Source organism: Chiloscyllium punctatum, chromosome 31 (genome assembly GCF_047496795.1).
Source record: "Chiloscyllium punctatum isolate Juve2018m chromosome 31, sChiPun1.3, whole genome shotgun sequence".
Lineage (NCBI taxonomy): Eukaryota > Metazoa > Chordata > Chondrichthyes > Orectolobiformes > Hemiscylliidae > Chiloscyllium > Chiloscyllium punctatum.
In genome coordinates this window covers 74,141,197-74,158,769 of record NC_092769.1, presented here as the reverse complement: position 1 = coordinate 74,158,769, position 17,573 = coordinate 74,141,197, and the positions used below count along the sequence as shown (strand labels likewise).

General features: G+C 51.5%; 1 protein-coding gene across 1 annotated transcript; it reads left to right on the top strand.

Moving 5' to 3' along the window:
• Window positions 1-9,183: 9,183 nt before the first annotated feature.
• Window positions 9,184-16,028, top strand: LOC140457097 (tetratricopeptide repeat protein 9C-like). The gene is made up of 4 exons (XM_072551080.1): window positions 9,184-9,274; window positions 10,113-10,368; window positions 13,120-13,302; window positions 15,577-16,028. The coding sequence occupies exons 1-4, from the start codon at window positions 9,263-9,265 to the stop codon at window positions 15,672-15,674; spliced, it is 549 nt and encodes a 182-aa protein (XP_072407181.1). The 5' UTR covers window positions 9,184-9,262; the 3' UTR covers window positions 15,675-16,028.
• The last annotated feature ends 1,545 nt before the right edge of the window (window positions 16,029-17,573 follow it).

Genomic DNA, 17,573 nt, shown 5'->3' with positions numbered 1-17,573 from the left:
GTCTAATGATAACTCCACTAGAGTCACTCGTATCAGACTGCAGTGTGATCTTTGCTTGCTGTTTTAAAATCATTTTCTACACATGCTCAATTCCTGTGGCTCTAATGTCGCAGTGCAACAGTGATGTGGTTGACTGTGAACTACCCTCTGAAATGGCCCTACCAAACCACTCTGTACAAGGGAATGGGTAGAAATTATTGGCCTTGCCCACATCCCGTGAAAAACATAAAAGGGTAAAAGAAATGACAACTGTCATGACAATCCAACCGAGCAACTCATTCCAGATCAAGTCATAGAGTCACACAGCACAGAAACAGACCCCTCAGTCCAACCTATCCTAGTTCCATTTGCCAGCATTTGGCCCATATCCCTCCAAACCCTTCCTACTCATATACCCATCCAGATGCCTTTTAAATGCTGTAATTGTACCAGCCTCCACCACTTCCTCTGGCAGCTCGTTCCATACATGCACCCCTCAGGTCCTTTTCAAATCTTTCCCCTCTCACCTTATACCTATGCCCCTCTAGTTTTGGACTTCCCCACCCCAGGGAAAAGACTTTGACTATTCACCCCATCCATGCACCTCATGATTTTATAAACCTCTATAAAGTTACCCCTTAGACTCTGACACTCCAGGGAAAAAAAGCCTCAGCCTCTCTCCATAGCTAAAACCCTCCAGTCCCAGCAACATTCTTGTAAATCCTTTTCTTGCACCCTCTCAAGTTTAACCACCTCCTTCCTACAGAAGGGCAACCAGAATTGTACACAGAATTCTAAAAGTGGCTAATCCCACTTATTGTTCACATACTAAAACACATTGCGAAAGTTGGAGTACTCGGTGCTGACAAATAATTACAGTATTTATTTACAAAGAGCAAGAGGAGTCATACATCAGAGAGTATATACAGTAGCCAACCATAGAAATGGTTCAGATAAGTCTTCTCCTGTCCAATGCAGGATTGCAGAAGGAGAAATACATGAGTGTTGATCGGTGCCAGTGAAGTTCAGCGGTCAGGTAACACCCCACTCTGCCTGCTCAAGAATCTATTCTGAAATGAACCGCAAAACACCAGCAGTTAGTCAGGCAGAGAGGCTAGAGTGAGCAAATCACGTGAAATATAATTTCATCAGATCAGTACCAGCATGGCCTCCAGTTCATCAACTGCCTCCTTGTCCAACAACGCCCTGTGTAGACAGGAACAGAGTACATGTTATTTTTAAGAAGTTAATAAATTAGGTTCTGAGGATGGGTTACTTGACCAGAAACCTTAACTCGGATTTCTCTCCACAGATGCTGCCAAACCTGCTGAACTTATCCAGCAATCTGTTTTTGTTCCTGATAAACTAGGTTTTATTTTTGAAGCAATTACAATAAAATTTATATTTTCATTTTAACCAAATGATATATTTAATTATTTTCAAATGACACTAATATCATTATTTTATTTTTAAGTAAATGATAAATTAGACTTGATCTATAACAAATGACAAAATTAAGTTTTGACACTATCACAGTTGATTTTAACAAGATCACTATAACACAATGATTGTGTAATTATCTGTGATAATGTCAAAAATTGTCATAAAATTCAAATCTTAAATATTAGTCATCTCTTTAAAAATCAAATTAGTATTTTCATTTTAATCAAATGATACATTTTAAATAAAATGACAAAATATAAGTAGATAAATTAGATTTGATTTTTAAATAAGATGACAATAAAATATGATGACAAGATAACATTATCACAGTTGATTTTAACAAGATAATTATGACAGCAATATTTAAATTTTAGTGTTAGAGTCATCACTTTAAAAATCAAATAGTATTTTCATTTTTACCAGATACATAAATTATTTTTAATAAAATGACACTAAACTTAAAGTATATGATAAATTAGATTTGATTTAATGACAAGATAACATTATCACAGTTGATTTTAACAAGATAACTATAACAGCAATATTCAAATCTTGAGTGTTAGAGTCACCTCTTTAAAAATCAAAGGCGTGGTCTCATTTTAAGCAAATGATGCATTAAATTATTTTTAATAAATTGACACTGAACTTATTTCAAAGTAGATGATAAATTTGATTTGATTTTTAAATAAGATGACAATTAAAATAGAATGACAAGATAACACGATCATAGTTGACTTTAACAAGATAACTATAACAGCAATATTCAAATCTTAGTGTTAAAGAGTCAAAATGTTAGAGTAAAATGACATTAAAATTATTTTAAAATAGATAATAAATTAGATTTGATTTTTAAATAAGATGACAATAAAGTCAGGATATGACAAGGTGACTATAAAACTAAAATTCAAGTCTTAGTGTTAATAGTCATTACTCTAAAATCAGAATTATAGTGAGATGGCAATCAGCAGATGCCTGGGAGGTTTGGCTAAAGTGCGTGGGCGCCATATTAGGTGTATTACGGTAGGCTCCATCACCTCTCCAGGCTGCTAAAGTTCAGTGGCGCCATATTAGGTGTATTACGGTAGGCTCGATCGCCTCTCCAGGCGGCTAGTACAGGGGGCGCCCTATTAGGTGTATTACGGTAGGCTCCATCACCTCTCCAGGCTGCTAAAGTGCAGGAGGCGCCCTATTAGGTATATTACGGTAGGCTCGATCGCCTCTCCAGGCGGCTAGTACAGGGGGCGCCCTATTAGGTATATTACGGTAGGCTCCATCACCTCTCCAGGCGGCTAGTACAGGGGGCGCCCTATTAGGTATATTACGGTAGGTTCGATCACCTCTCCAGGCGGCTAGTACAGGGGGCGCCCTATTGGGTATATTACGGTAGGTTCGATCACCTCTCCAGGCGGCTAGTACAGGGGGCGCCCTATTGGGTATATTACGGTAGGCGCCATCACCTCTCCAGGCGGCTGTTCATCTGGCGGACATTAACCGTCAAGGCCCGGGCCACCGAGCTCAGCTGCTGCAGGGCGGACGCCAGCACAGCCGCCTCGTCCTGACCGGGGGGCAGCCGGGTCAGCAAACCGCTGGGTCCGCTCTCCGTGTCCGTATCCGTGCCCGGGGCTTCGGGTCCGCTCGAATCTCCCGCCTCCGCCATTTTGTCCGAAAGACACCGCCTCCCCGGGGGCGAGGGAAGAGGGCGTGTGGGTTACGTCATGACGCAACGGCGTAGCGCGGAGGACGCTGGGAGTTGTAGTCTTTCACCTCTTAAGGAGGGCCCAGAGGGAAATCACACATAGAGTCACCCTCCCTCTGGGGTAGAAGCTATTTTTTTATGCAACAGATTTTTATTTCATTGTTTGCATAAATGTTTTCTGTTGCTAGAACAACAGCCAAATGTGACCTTTTGCACAGACACATTTTAAATTCATTTACAGTTTCATAGAGGTGTACAGCACGGAAACAGACCCTTCGGCCCAACCTGTCCATGCCGACCAGATATCCCAACCCAATCTAGTCCCACCTGCCAGCACCTGGCCCATATCCCTCCAAACCCTTCCTATTCATATACCCATCCAAATGCCTCTTGAACGTTGCAATTGTACCAGCCTCCACCACATCCTCTGGCAGCTCATTCCATACACGTACCACCCTCTGCGTGAAAAAATTGCGCCTTGGGTCTCTTTTAAATCTTTCCCCTCTCACACTAAACCTATGCCCTCTAGTTTGTCATAGAGGAAAATGGGCCAAATGGGACTAGATTAGGTTAAGATACCTGGTCGGCATGAACGAGTCAGACCGAAGGGTATGTTTCTGTGCTGTACGTCTCTCTCTGACTCTATGTACAGCACGGAAACAGATCCTTTGGTCCAAGTTGACAATGCCGACCAGATATCCTGAATTAATCTAGTCCCATTTCCCATCATTTGGACCGTTTCCCTCTAAACCCTTCCTACTTGTGTACCCATCCAGATGCTTGTTAAATATTGTAATTGTACCAGCCTCTGCCACTTCCTCTGGCAGCTCATTCCATGCACACACCATCCTCTACATGAAAAAGTTGCCTCTTAAATCCCTTCTAAATCGTTCCCCTTTCACCCTAAACCTATGCCCTCTAGTTTTGGACTCCCCCCATTCTGGGGAAAATACCCTGTCTATTTATCCTATCCATGCCCCTCATGATATTATAAACCTCGATAAGGTCACCCCTCAGCCTCCGAAACTCCAGGGAAAATAACCCCAACCTATTCAACCTCTCCCTGTAGCTCAAACCCTCCAACCCTGGCAACATCCTTGTTAATCTTTTTTGAACCCTTTCATGTTTCACAACATCCTTTCTTTAGGAGGGAGACAACATGGTGAGACTGGGAGCTTTGAACAGAAACATTTAAAATTCATTCACTGGGTGTTAACATTATAACATCTGTACTTCAGGGATCACGTTATGAAGAGAGATCATTACAAATGAGCATGTTTTTCCTGGAATTTTAAAATTAACGGGTGACCTTGTAGAAGCTTTTGAGATATTAATGGGAAAATACATGTTAGATAGATTATTTCCACTGGTTGGCATCCTAAAACTAGGGGCATAGTCTGAGTATTAGGGCCAGGAGAGATGTTAGGAAGCACTCCTATACAAGAAGGTGGAAGATGTTTGGAACACCAGGATGTTGCCGGGAATATAGAATTTGAGAATAAAAGTAGACTAGAAAGGCTGGGACTTTTTTCACTGAAGATAGGACGTTGACGGGGATCTGATTGAGGTTTATAAAATCACGAGGGGCATAGATAAGGTGAATGAATATACAGAGGTCTGTTCCCTCAGGTGGAGAGTTCAAAACTAGAGGAAACATTTTTTAGGGTGAGAGGCAACATTTTGTGTGTGGGATGAACTGCCAGAGAAAGGGATGCTTGCAGAAGTTTAAAAGACATTTGGATAAGTTCATGAATAGGAAAAGTAGGGAGGGATATGGGCCAAATGCAGCCAGGTGGGACTACTTTAGTTTGGGAACATGGTCAGCATGGACTGGTTGGATCAAAGGGTCTGTATCTGTGCTGTATGTTTCAGTGATTCTAAATGGCAGTGGCAACAGGATTAGTTATTGATTTTAAGTCTGAGATCGAGGTATCTGGGGTATAAAGGGATATGGGCCAAAGGCAGATATGTAGAGTCAGGCCACATCAGCCATGACGCTCATTGATTAGCAACTCAGACCCGAGGGGCTGAATGGCCTATACCTGTTCTTATCAAGGCTGCAATTGACCAAGTCTGGCAAAACTGGCATTAGTGGGGGAACCAGCAGGAATCTCTCTGCTGATTGGAGTCATACCCGGCACAGAGGAGTTGCAGTTCTTTGGAAGTCAGTCATCTCAACTCCAGGACATCTCCTCGGGTGAGATATTTTCTAACTAACCTGCTCAGAAAAAAAAATTTACTGGACAGTTCTGGGCTGAGTGTGACTAAAACTCAGTCTCTTAGGACCCAACCATCTTTAACTGCATCAGCAATGACCTTCATTCCATCATAAGGACCCCTGACTAATATGGCCTCAAATCAACATCACTGTATGACTACATCTAGTCCTGTACCCTGTTTACAATTGTACCTTTTGTTATATTGTGTTCATGTGTAGTCTGTTGTAGTGGAAAGTACTGCAGCCAATTCCCAAACAAACAGTTAGAAGCGAAATAAACAGGCAGTCTGTTAGGACATTAGTTTTGGAATTCAAATAGTTGGAGACCTTCCTGTAAATGAATCCCAGTTACTGGAGGTGTCCCTGATGTGGAGATGCCGGGATGGACGAGGTGAAAAATCAAACAACACCAGGTTATAATCTAAAAAGTTGATTCGAAATTACAAACTTTCGGAGCTCAGCTCCTTCCTCAGGCGTGGTATGATAGAGGGCAGCTAGTTTTAAAGTTGTTAACATTTTGTTTATAAATAGTGTGTCTTCCACCTCTCTCCCATACCATGCTTAAGGAACGCGCTGATCTCCAAAAGCTTGCAATATCAAATAAACCTTTTGGATTATAAGCTGGTGTTTGATTTTGGACCTTGAGGTGTTCCAATCGCAGAGGTGACGCACCAAGCAGGTCACATGTTTACAATCTCCCATTGCAGAAGGACCATAATATTGGCAGAAGGTGGGCATAATTAGAGAGTATACAGGTTGGGCTTCTTGTCCTTCGAGCAGAAAAGGGTAGGGGTAATCTGGTGGAGGTGTACCCAAAGTTCTGATGCTTAGATAAGGAGAACGTTTTCCTCTTTAGTAGTGGATCAATAGCTAGCTGCCACAGTTTGAAGTTAGGAGTAGGAGGTTTAGAGGGGATCTGAGCTTTTTTCATCGCCCTCACCCTCACCACACACCCCCACCCCCCCAAGAAGGTTGTGGCTATCTGGAATTGCTCCACCTGAAAGGGTGGGAAGACACAAGGATCCTCCAAACATTTGGAGGTGTAGTGGAAAGTGAAGAGGGTTACCTCAGATTACTAAGAAGGAAATACGCAGAGAAAAAATGAGGTACGAAGGTAAACTGGCCAAAAATATAAAGGAGGATAGTAAAAGCTTTTTTAGGTATGTGAAAGGCAAAATAATGGTTAAGACTAAAATTGGGCCCTTGAAGACAGAAACAGGGGAATATATTACGGGGAACAAAGAAATGGCAGAAGATTTGAATTGGTACTTCCGATCTGTGTTCACTAGGGAAGACACAAGCAATCTCCCTGAGGTAACAGTGGCTGAAGGACCTGAACTGAAGGGAATTTATATTTGCCAGGATTTGGTGTTGGAGAGACTGTTAGGTCTGAAGGTTGAGAAGTCTCCGGGCCCTGATGGTCTACATCCCAGGGTACTGAAGGAGGTGGCTCGAGAAATCGTGGATGCATTGGTGATTATTTTCCAGAGTTCGATAGATTCGGGATCAGTTCCTGCGGATTGGATGGTGGCTAATGCTTGACTAATCTTCTGGAATTTTTTGAGGATGTAACTCTGAAGATGGACAAGGGAGATCCAGTAGATGTAGTGTACCTGGACTTTCAGAAAGCTTTTGATAAAGTCCCACACAGGAGGTTAGTGAGTAAAATTAGGGTGCATGGTATTGGGGGCAAAGTACTAACTTGGATTGAAAGTTGGTTGGCTGATAGGAAACAAAGAGTATTGATAAACGGCTCCATTTCGGAATGGCAGGCAGTGACCAGTGGGGTACCGCAGAGATCAGTACTGGGACTGCAGCTTTTTACAATATATGTTAATGATATAGAAAATGGTATGAGTAATAACATTAGCAAATTTGCTGATGATACTAAGCTGGGTGGCAGGGTGAAACGTGAGGAGGATGGTAGGAGATTACAGGGTGACCTGGACAAGTTAGGTGAGTGGTCAGATGCATGGCAGATGCAGTTTAACGTGGATAAATGTATGGTTATCCACTTTGGTAGCAAGAACAGGAAGGCAGATTACTACCTAAATGGAATCAAGTTAGGTAAAGGGGCAGTTCAGAGAGATCTGGGTGTTCTTGTCCACCAGTCAATGAAGGTAAGCATGCAGGTACAGCAGGTAGTGAAGAAGGCTAATAGCATGCTGGCCTTCATAACAAGAGGGATTGAGTATAGAAGCAAAGAGATTCTTCTGCAACTGTACAGGGCCCTGGTGAGACCACACCTGGAGTACTGTGTGCAGTTCTGGTCTCCAAATTTGAGGAAAGACATTCTGGCTATTGAGGGACTGCAGCGTAGGTTCACGAGGTCAATCCCTGGAATGGCGGGATTACCTTACACTGAAAGACCGAAGTGACTGGGCTTGTATACCCTTGAGTTTAGAAGACTGAGAGGGGATCTGATTGAGACATATAAGATTATTAAAGGATTGGACACTCTGGAGGCAGGAAACATGTTACCGCTGATGGGTGAGTGCCGAACCAGAGGACACAGCTTAAAAATACGGGGTAGACCATTTAGGACAGAGACGAGGAGAAACGTCTTCACCCAGAGAGTGGTGGCTGTGTGGAATGCTCTGCCCCAGAGGGCAGTGGAGGCCCAGTCTCTGGATTCATTTAAGAAAGAGTTGGATAGAGCTCTTAAAGATAGTGGAGTCAAGGGTTATGGAGATAAGGCTGGAACAGGATACTGATTGAGGATGATCAGCCATGATCATATTGAATGGTGGTGCAGGCTCGAAGGGCAGATTGGCCTACTCCTGCACCTATTGTCTATGAGACTCAAAGGGTCCATTTCCGTGCTCTCCCCCTCCATCTCTACCCCTCCCCCTCCATCTCTACCCCTCCCCCGTCTCTCCCCCTCCTCCTGTGTCTCCCCCTCCCCATCTCTCCCCTCCCTCCGTCTCACCCCCTCCCCGTCTCTCCCCCTCCCTGTCTCTCCCCCTCCTCCCCTCTCCACCCCCCGTCTCTTCCCCTCCTCCCCTCTGCCCCATCTTTCCCCCACCCCCTCCATCTCTCCCCCCCGTGTCACCCCCTCCCTCCCTCTCCCCTGTCTCTCCCCCACTTCCCCTTCCCCCCCTCCCCCTCTCCCCCCCCTCCCCCTCTCCCCCCCCTCCCCTTTCCCCCCCCTCCCCTTTCCCCCCCCTCCCCTTTCCCCCTCCCCTTTCCCCTCCCCATTCCCCCTCCCACTTCCCCTCACCTTTCCGCCTCCCCCTCCTCCCTCCCCCTCCCCTTTCCCTCTCCCCCTCCCCCTCCCCTTTCCCTTTCCCCCTCCCCCCTTCCCCTCTCCCCCCTTCCCCTCTCCCCCCTTCCCCTTTCCCCCTCCCCCCTTCCCCTCCCCTCTTCCCCCTCCCCCTTCCCCCTCCCCCTTCCCCCTCCCCCTTCCCCCTCCCCCTCCCCCTTCCCCCTCCCCCTTCCCCCTCCCCCTTCCCCCTCCCCCTCCCCCTTCCCCCTCCCCCTCCCCCTTCCCCCTCCCCCTCCCCCTTCCCCCTCCCCCTTCCCCCTCCCCCTTCCCCCTCCCCTCTTCCCCCTCCCCCTTCCCCCTCCCCTCTTCCCCCTCCCCCCTTCCCCCTCCCCTCTTCCCCCTCCCCCTTCCCCCTCCCCTCTTCCCCCTCCCCCTTCCCCCTCCCCTCTTCCCCCTCCCCCTTCCCCCTCCCCTCTTCCCCCTCCCCCTTCCCCTTCCCCCTCCCCCTTCCCCCTCCCCTCTTCCCCCTCCCCTCTTCCCCCTCCCCCTTCCCCCTCCCCCTTCCCCCTCCCCCTTCCCCCTCCCCCTTCCCCCTCCCCCTTCCCCCTCCCCCTTCCCCCTCCCCTCTTCCCCCTCCCCTCTTCCGGTGTCACGGGTGTGAGGTTGTGGGTGAACCGGAAGTTGTCGCCGAGCAGGGAGTTGCCGGGTGACGGTAGGAGCCATGGCAACGCCGGTGAGAGAGAGAGGAGGGGGAGACACATCAAACCACCCAGTCACCCCCAGACCCACACACCGTGGGATCCTCCTGTGCTCCAGTGGGGGTGGGGGTGGGGGGGGGGTGTGTGTGGGTCAGCGCTGAGGGAGTGGACACCGTGGGAGGGTCAGTGCTGGGGGGTAATGGTGTGTTATTGGAGTGAGGGGAGTTTAGGGGGAGGTCTCCCTTGTGTCTCCCCCCCCCCCAACACCCCCTCCCCACCCCCACACCCTCCCCCACACCCCCCCCACCCCCACACCCTCCCCCACCCCCCCCACACCCCCACACCCCCCCCCACCCCCACACCCCCCCCCACCCCCACACCCTCCCCCCCACCCCCTCCCCACACACCTCCCCCCCCCCCCCCCCAATCCCCTAAAGTTGATAATCAGACTCACTCACCCGCTGCTCCCAAAGTGGAATCTACACAATCACTGCCCCAGACCTTCAAGAAAATGTCCCAAAGTTGAGAAAGTTTAAAACAAAAACCCCTTTTCAACTGATGGAGACGGGACAGATCCTGCGGTCAGCTCCCGGGGGGGGGGGGGTGGGCTCAGAGACAGGGTCGGGGAGGGAATGTTACACAAGGCCTCAGTGATTGGGAATCCGGAGGGAGGGAGCATTCCTGATCGCCCCAAACAAGCCTCAGGGGCAGGGGGAAATGGTCAAGTCACAACCCGCGCGGTGGCTTCCACAGACCATCAACCCGCGCTTTTGAAACGCGTGGAGCACTGGGCGGAGAGGGTGGTGTTCTGCATCGCCGTGCCCACCTCAGACTTCACCCACCGTGTTTCTGTGCCCCCCACCCCCCCCTCAGAATCTTCCCGAGGACCAGGCGGAGACCCGCATCCAGCAGGCGATGCGATACAAGGCGGAGGGCAACGAGTACTACAACCAGAGGAGGCTGCGGGAGGCTATCGGCCGCTACCACTGGGCCCTGATGCAGCTCAGGGGCTTGGACCCCAGCGAACCCACCCCCCTGTACGCCTTCGGCGACGAGAAGGTCAAACTCAGCCCTGAGCAGACGGCACTGCTGCGCGACACCGAGTGTGACTGCTACAACAACTTGGCAGGTAACGCCTGCATGAGGGTTGGTGTCCCGTTCATAAATGGCCCAATCCTCACCCCCCCCTCCCATCTCCCCCCTCCCCTTCCACCTCTCCCCTCCCCTTCCACCTCTCCCTCTCCCCTTCCACCTCCCCCCTCCCCTTCCACTAAATCGTCGTCGCAGAGTCATACAGCACGGAAACACACCCTTCGGTTCCCCCCCCAACTCGATCTAGTCCCATTTGCCAGCACTTGGCCCATATCCCTCTCAAGCCCTTCCTATTCACGTTCCCATCCATATGCCTTTGAAACATTGTAATCGTACCACCTCAAGGGTGGTAAAACCGGAGGGCATAGGTTTCAGGTCATGGGAAACATTTTTAAAGACAAACAGGACCTGAGGGATAACTTTTTCCACACAGAGGGTGGTGCATGAATGGAATGAGGTCAGAGTCATAGAGATGTACAGCACGGAATCAGACCCTTCGGTCCAACCCGTCCATGCCGACCAGATATCCCAACCCAATCTAGTCCCACCTGCCACCACCCGGCCCATATCCCTCCAAACCCTTCCTATTCATATACCCATCCAAATGCCTCTTAAATGTTGTCATTGTACCAGCCTCCACCACTTCCTTTGGCAGCTCATTCCATACACGTACCACCCTCTGGGTGAAAAAGTTGCCCCTTAGGTCTCTTTTATATCTTTCCCCTCTCACCCTAAACCTATGCCCTCACATTCTGGACTCCCCCACCCCAGGGAAAAGACCTTGTCTATTTACCCTATCCATGCTCCCTTCATGATTTTATAAACCTCTACGAGGTCACCCCTCAGCCTCCGACACTCCAGGGAAAACAGCCCCGGCCTACTCAACCTCTCCCTACAGCTCAAATCCTGGCAACATCCTTGTCAATCTTTTCTGAACCCTTTCAAGTTTCACAGCATCTTTCCGATAGGAAGGAGACCAGAATTGCACGCAATATGAGAGGGGGTCGAAGGGTCTGGCGCTGGAAAAGCACAGCCACTCATGCACAGTCTGAGGTGCAGGAGAGTTGACTTTTCCAGCATTCCTGAAGACTTTATGCTCGAATTGTCAATTCTCCTGCTCCTCGGATGCTGCCTGACCGGCTGTGCTTTTCCAGCAACACACTCTTGGACTCTGATCTCCTGCAGTCCTCGCTTCCTCCCAGCTAGAGAGGGGAGGAGCTCCAGGATTTTGACCCAGCGACACTGAAGGGATGGCCGATATATGTCCCAAGTCAGGATCGGAGAGGATCTCGCGGGGTGCGGTGTTGCCAAGTATTTGCCGCCCTTGTCCTTCTGTGTGGTGGAGGTTATGGGTTTGGAAAGTTTTGCTGAGTGAAGGTCTGTGAGAGTTGCTGCAGTGTGTCTTGTAGATGGTACACACTGCTGAAGGGAGTGGATTGTGGAGCTGTGCTGGGGCTGCTGTGTCCTGTTGTCGAGCTTCTTGAGTGTTGTTGGAGCTGCACCCATCCAGAGGCAAGCGGGGAGTATTCCCTCACCTTGTCAATTGAGATCAGGCTCTCTGGGGACTCGGGAGTTGAGTTACTTTTTGCGTGATATTTAACTCTGAGTCAGTTGTTGAGGAGAGGTCGCACTAACTGGAATTTAGAAGGCCAGCAGGTGATTTGTTCACAATATCAGTTTTTCTGACTCAGTGCTTAGCACTGCTGCCTCACAGCACCAGGGATCCAGGTGACTGTGCAGGGTTTGCACGTTCGCTGTGTGGGTTTCCTCCCGCAGTCCAAAGATATGCAGGTAAGGGTGGATTGGCTGTGCTAAATTGTCCCATAGTGCCCAGGGATATGCAGGTTAGGGTGGATTGGCTGTGCTAAATTGTCCCATAGTGCCCAGGGATGTGCAGGTTAGGGTGGATTGGCCGTGGGAAATTGTCCCATAGTGCCCAGGGATGTGCAGGTTAGGGTGGATTGGCCGTGGGAAATTGTCCCATAGTGCCCAGGGATGTGCAGGTTAGGGGGGATTGGCCGTGCTAAATTGTCCCATAGTGCCCAGGGATGTGCAGGTTAGGGTGGATTGGCCGTGCTAAATTGTCCCATAGTGCCCAGGGATGTGCAGGTTAGGGTGGGTTAGCCATGCTAAATTGTCCCATAGTGCCCAGGGATGTGCAGGTTAGGGTGGATTGGCTGTGCTAAATTGTCCCATAGTCCCCAGGGATGTGCAGGTTAGGGTGGGTTAGCCGTGGGAAATGGAGGGTTACAGGGATGGGGTAGGAGGGTGAGTTTGGGTGGGTTACTCTTCAGAGGGTCAGTGTGGACTCACTGGCCCAAATGGCCTCTTTTCCCATACAGTAGGGATTCGGTGATCACGGGGAACAGATCGAGGTCAGTAGAGAGAGACTGGTCGAGGAATCTCGGGCTGGAGAACAGAGTTGAAAGAGGAGAGCCAGGTTTTTCGGAAGTGCAGTTGGGAGATGTTGGATCTCAGCGGTGGTCATGGCTCAGATCATTAGTTTTACTTCTGAGATTGTTGGATTTGTGTGACCGGGAAGTATTAAGGGATACGGGATAAGGAGGATTACGGAAGTTGGGTGCAGATCTGTGGGCGTCTTTGTCAACGGGCCGACCAATCCAAGACGCGCTGTTTTGTCTTGCGGGGGAATAGCTGTGAGAACGTTTCGTTCACCTCCGGCGCCCTAGCCTTGGGAAGCCAGGACCGGGTGGAGATTCCGGATGCACTGGCGAGGAACCCCTGGGTGTTAACTGCTTGCCTGCTGTTCTCCCCCTCTCCATTCCAGCCTGCCTGCTACAGTCCGAGAAGGTGAACTACAACAGGGTGAGGGACTACTGCCTGAAGGTATTGGACAGGCAGGCGGATAATGCCAAGGCTCTGTACCGGGCTGGCGTGGCTCTGTACTACATCAGAGATTACGACCGGGCCCTGCACTACCTCTCAGAAGCGGCGAAGCTGTCTCCAAACGGTAAGGGGGGGGCAGCAGCAGTGGCTCGCTCAGTCCGGTCATTGTGTCCGTCGCTATAGGGGCACGGCTTTGAGTCCCACTCCGAGCCCCCAAGGGGCAAAACCCAACCACATAACCCAGCGCTGAGGGAGCACCGCACTGTGGGAGGGTTGGCGCTGAGGGAGTGGGCACTGTCGGAGGGTCAGTGCTGAGGGAGTGCCGCACTGTCGGAGGGTCAGTGCTGAGGGAGCGCCACACTGTCGGAGGGTCAGTGCTGAGGGAGTGCCGCACTGTCGGAGGGTCAGTGCTGAGGGAGTGCCGCACTGTCGGAGGGTCAGTGCTGAGGGAGCGCCGCACTGTCGGAGGGTCAGTGCTGAGGGAGCGCCACACTGTCGGAGGGTCAGTGCTGAGGGAGCACCACACTGTCGGAGGGTCAGTGCTGAGGGAGCGGGCACTGTCGGAGGGTCAGTGCTGAGGGAGCGGGCACTGTCGGAGGGTCAGTGCTGAGGGAGCGGGCACTGTCGGAGGGTCAGTGCTGAGGGAGCGGGCACTGTCGGAGGGTCAGTGCTGAGGGAGCGGGCACTGTCGGAGGGTCAGTGCTGAGGGAGCGGGCACTGTCGGAGGGTCAGTGCTGAGGGAGCGGGCACTGTCGGAGGGTCAGTGCTGAGGGAGCGGGCACTGTCGGAGGGTCAGTGCTGAGGGAGCGGGCACTGTCGGAGGGTCAGTGCTGAGGGAGCGGGCACTGTCGGAGGGTCAGTGCTGAGGGAGCGGGCACTGTCGGAGGGTCAGTGCTGAGGGAGCGGGCACTGTCGGAGGGTCAGTGCTGAGGGAGCGGGCACTGTCGGAGGGTCAGTGCTGAGGGAGCGGGCACTGTCGGAGGGTCAGTGCTGAGGGAGCGGGCACTGTCGGAGGGTCAGTGCTGAGGGAGCGGGCACTGTCGGAGGGTCAGTGCTGAGGGAGCGGGCACTGTCGGAGGGTCAGTGCTGAGGGAGCGGGCACTGTCGGAGGGTCAGTGCTGAGGGAGCGGGCACTGTCGGAGGGTCAGTGCTGAGGGAGCGGGCACTGTCGGAGGGTCAGTGCTGAGGGAGCGGGCACTGTCGGAGGGTCAGTGCTGAGGGAGCGGGCACTGTCGGAGGGTCAGTGCTGAGGGAGCGGGCACTGTCGGAGGGTCAGTGCTGAGGGAGCGGGCACTGTCGGAGGGTCAGTGCTGAGGGAGCGGGCACTGTCGGAGGGTCAGTGCTGAGGGAGTGCTGCACTGTCAGAGGGTCAGTGCTGAGGGAGCGGGCACTGTCGGAAGGTCAGTGCTGAGGGAGCGGGCACTGTCGGAGGGTCAGTGTTGAGGGAGCGGGCACTGTCGGAGGGTCAGTGCTGAGGGAGCGGGCACTGTCGGAGGGTCAGTGCTGAGGGAGCGGGCACTGTTGGAGGGTCAGTGCTGAGGGAGTGCCGCACTGTTGGAGGGTCAGTGCTGAGGGAGCGCCGCACTGTTGGAGGGTCAGTGCTGAGGCAGCGGACACTGTCGAAGGGTCAGTGTTGCGGGAGTGGGCATTGTCGGATGGTCAGTGCGGAGGGAGTGCCGCACTGTGGGAGGGTCAGTGTGAGGGAGTGGACACTGTCGGAGGGTGAGTACTGAGGGAGTGCAGCACTGTTGGAGGGTCAGTGCTGAGGGAGTGCCGCACTGTCAGAGGGTCAGTACTGAGGGAATGGGCACTGTCAGAGGGTCAGTGCTGAGGGAGCGCCGCACTGTCGGAGGGTCAGTACTGAGGGAGTGCCGCACTGTCGGAGGGTCAGTACTGAGGGAGTGCCGCACTGTCGGAGGGTCAGTACTGAGGGAGTGCCGCACTGTCGGAGGGTCAATACTGAGGGAGTGCCGCACTGTCAGAGGGTCAGTGCTGAGTGAGCTCCAGATGTCTTTGCAGGGTGTTAACAATCCCATGGCCACTACTGGAAGGATGGGGGGGGGGAGGGGTTGCTCTGGCGTAAGGGTAGTCCGTCACACCCAAGTTTCCTGGGGCCAATAATTAACACCCCCACTTGTGCCACCTTAAAACAGCGAGAACCAAGGGCACTTATTGCATGGCTGTCCCTGGGCACTTCCTGTGTGCAAGCCCGCGCACACCCTGTACAGGAACAGAGATCGAATGGGCGCAACGTCCCACGGCGGGGATCCGGGGCTACAGAAATGCAGCTCAGCCCGCGATGCCCCAGCTGGTCGAATGGCTGATGTCTTGTGTCACGGCTGCCCAGTTCTCACGGTTCTCACTGCCTCTTTCCCCACCTCCCCCCCTCTTCCCGCAGACATCCAAGTGAAGAGGTACCTACAGGAGACTGAGCGGTGCCTCACCCAGTACCACAAGCGGGAGAAATTGATGTACAAAGAGATGTTTGCCAAGTGAGCGTAGCAGCATCCTCGCGCCTGGTTCCTTGCTGCCACCCGTTGGAACATTTGCCTCAGCTCCCCTCCACCCCCCTCCCCCCAACCCAGCAGCTCGTGTACCCCTTAGCAGGGAGGAAGGATGGCGCATTTCATGGCTGTTCAGAATGAACTCGGTGACACCCACCTCTGTCAAATCTACCCAAAGGGGGAACCGTCTGCAGATTGCTCCCGACTGTCTCTGGTTACGGTGGCGTTGGGCGCGTGTGCGCATACATGGTTATTTAATCCAGGCACCAGAATGATGCGTGTGTTTAATTTTTTGCTTTTCATTTCCACTGAAATGATAAAAGTGAGGCCTGATGTTTTCGGATCAGCCAGGGGTGTAGCAATGCTTGCTTTTCATTTCAGTCGACTGTCTTTGCTGGGGAACTGAGTCAGAGAGAGACGCCCGAACCTGGGAAGAGGGTCTAGAGGAGATTTATCGGACAGGGAGGGGAATGGGATGCAAGGAGGCGGGCGGGGGGGGGTCCGCTTGATGTGGAGAGACCGACAAAGCAATGATTATTCACCTTCCAGGACAGAAGGTTAAGGGGGAAATTGAATCGAGTTGTTCAACGTCATGGGCGCTTGCGAGATGAAATACAGGGAAACTGTTTCCAGAAACAAGGTCAGTCATAGAGTTATACAGCACGGAAACAGACCCTTCGGTCCAACTCCTCAATGCCGACCAGATATCCTAAATTAATCTCATCCCATTTGCCAGCACTTGGTCCACATCCCTCTAAACCCTTCCTATTCATATACCCATCCAGATGCCTCTTAAATGTTGTCATTGTAGCAGCCTCCACCACATCCTCTGCCAGCTCATTCCATACACGTACCACCCTCTGGGTGACAAAGTTGCCCCTTAGGTCCCTTTTAAATCTTTCCCCTCTCACCTTAAACCCTCTAGTTCTGGACTCTTTCCCCCCTCCACCCCCCCCCCCCAACCCCAGGGAAAAGACCTTCTCTACTCACCCTACCCACGTCCTTCATGATTATATAAACCTCTATAAGGTCACCCCTCAGCCTCTGATGCTCCAGGGAAAACAGCCCCAGCCTGTTCAACCTCTCCTTATAGCTCATACCCTCAAACCCAGACAGCATCCTTATAAATCTTTTCTGAACCCTTTCAAGTTTCACAACGTCTGTCCTACGGCGGGGAGACCAGAATTGAATGGTTTTCCAAAAGCGGCGTAACCAAGGTCCTGTGCAGGCACCAGAGAGAAACATATTGCAGAGAACTGACTCAAGAGGTGAGACTTTTCGACGCATTGAGTTATTTAGGATCTGGATTGCCTGTACAGGGCAGGGGATGCAGATTCCCAACAGGGGGAATTAGATAAATATTTGAAAGGGAGACATTGGCAGGGCTATGGGATGGGTGGACAGAGTCTGTCAAAGAGTTAGAATGGACACAGCAGGCTGAGTAGCTTTCTGTCCCATCACTAGGCTGTTTTCCCTGGAGCATCGGAGGCGAAGGGGGTGACCTTATAGAGGTTTACAAAATTATGAGGGGCATGGATAGGATAAATAGACAAAGTCTTTTCCCTGGGGTTGGGGAGTCCAGAACTTAGAGGGGATAGGTTTAGGATGAGAGGGTAAAGATATAAAAGAGACCTCAGGGGCAACTTTTTCACACAGAGGGTGATGCGTGTGTGGAATGAGCTGCCAGAGGATGTGGTGGAGGCTGGTACAATGACAACATTTAAGAGGCATCTGGATGGGTATATGAATAGGAAGGGTTTGGAGGGATATGGGCCGGGTGCTGGCAGGTGGGACTAGATTGGGGTTGGGATATCTGGTCGGCATGAACGGGTTGGACCGAAGGGTCTGTTTCCATGCTGTACATCTCTATGACTCGAGTGGGTCCACCTCA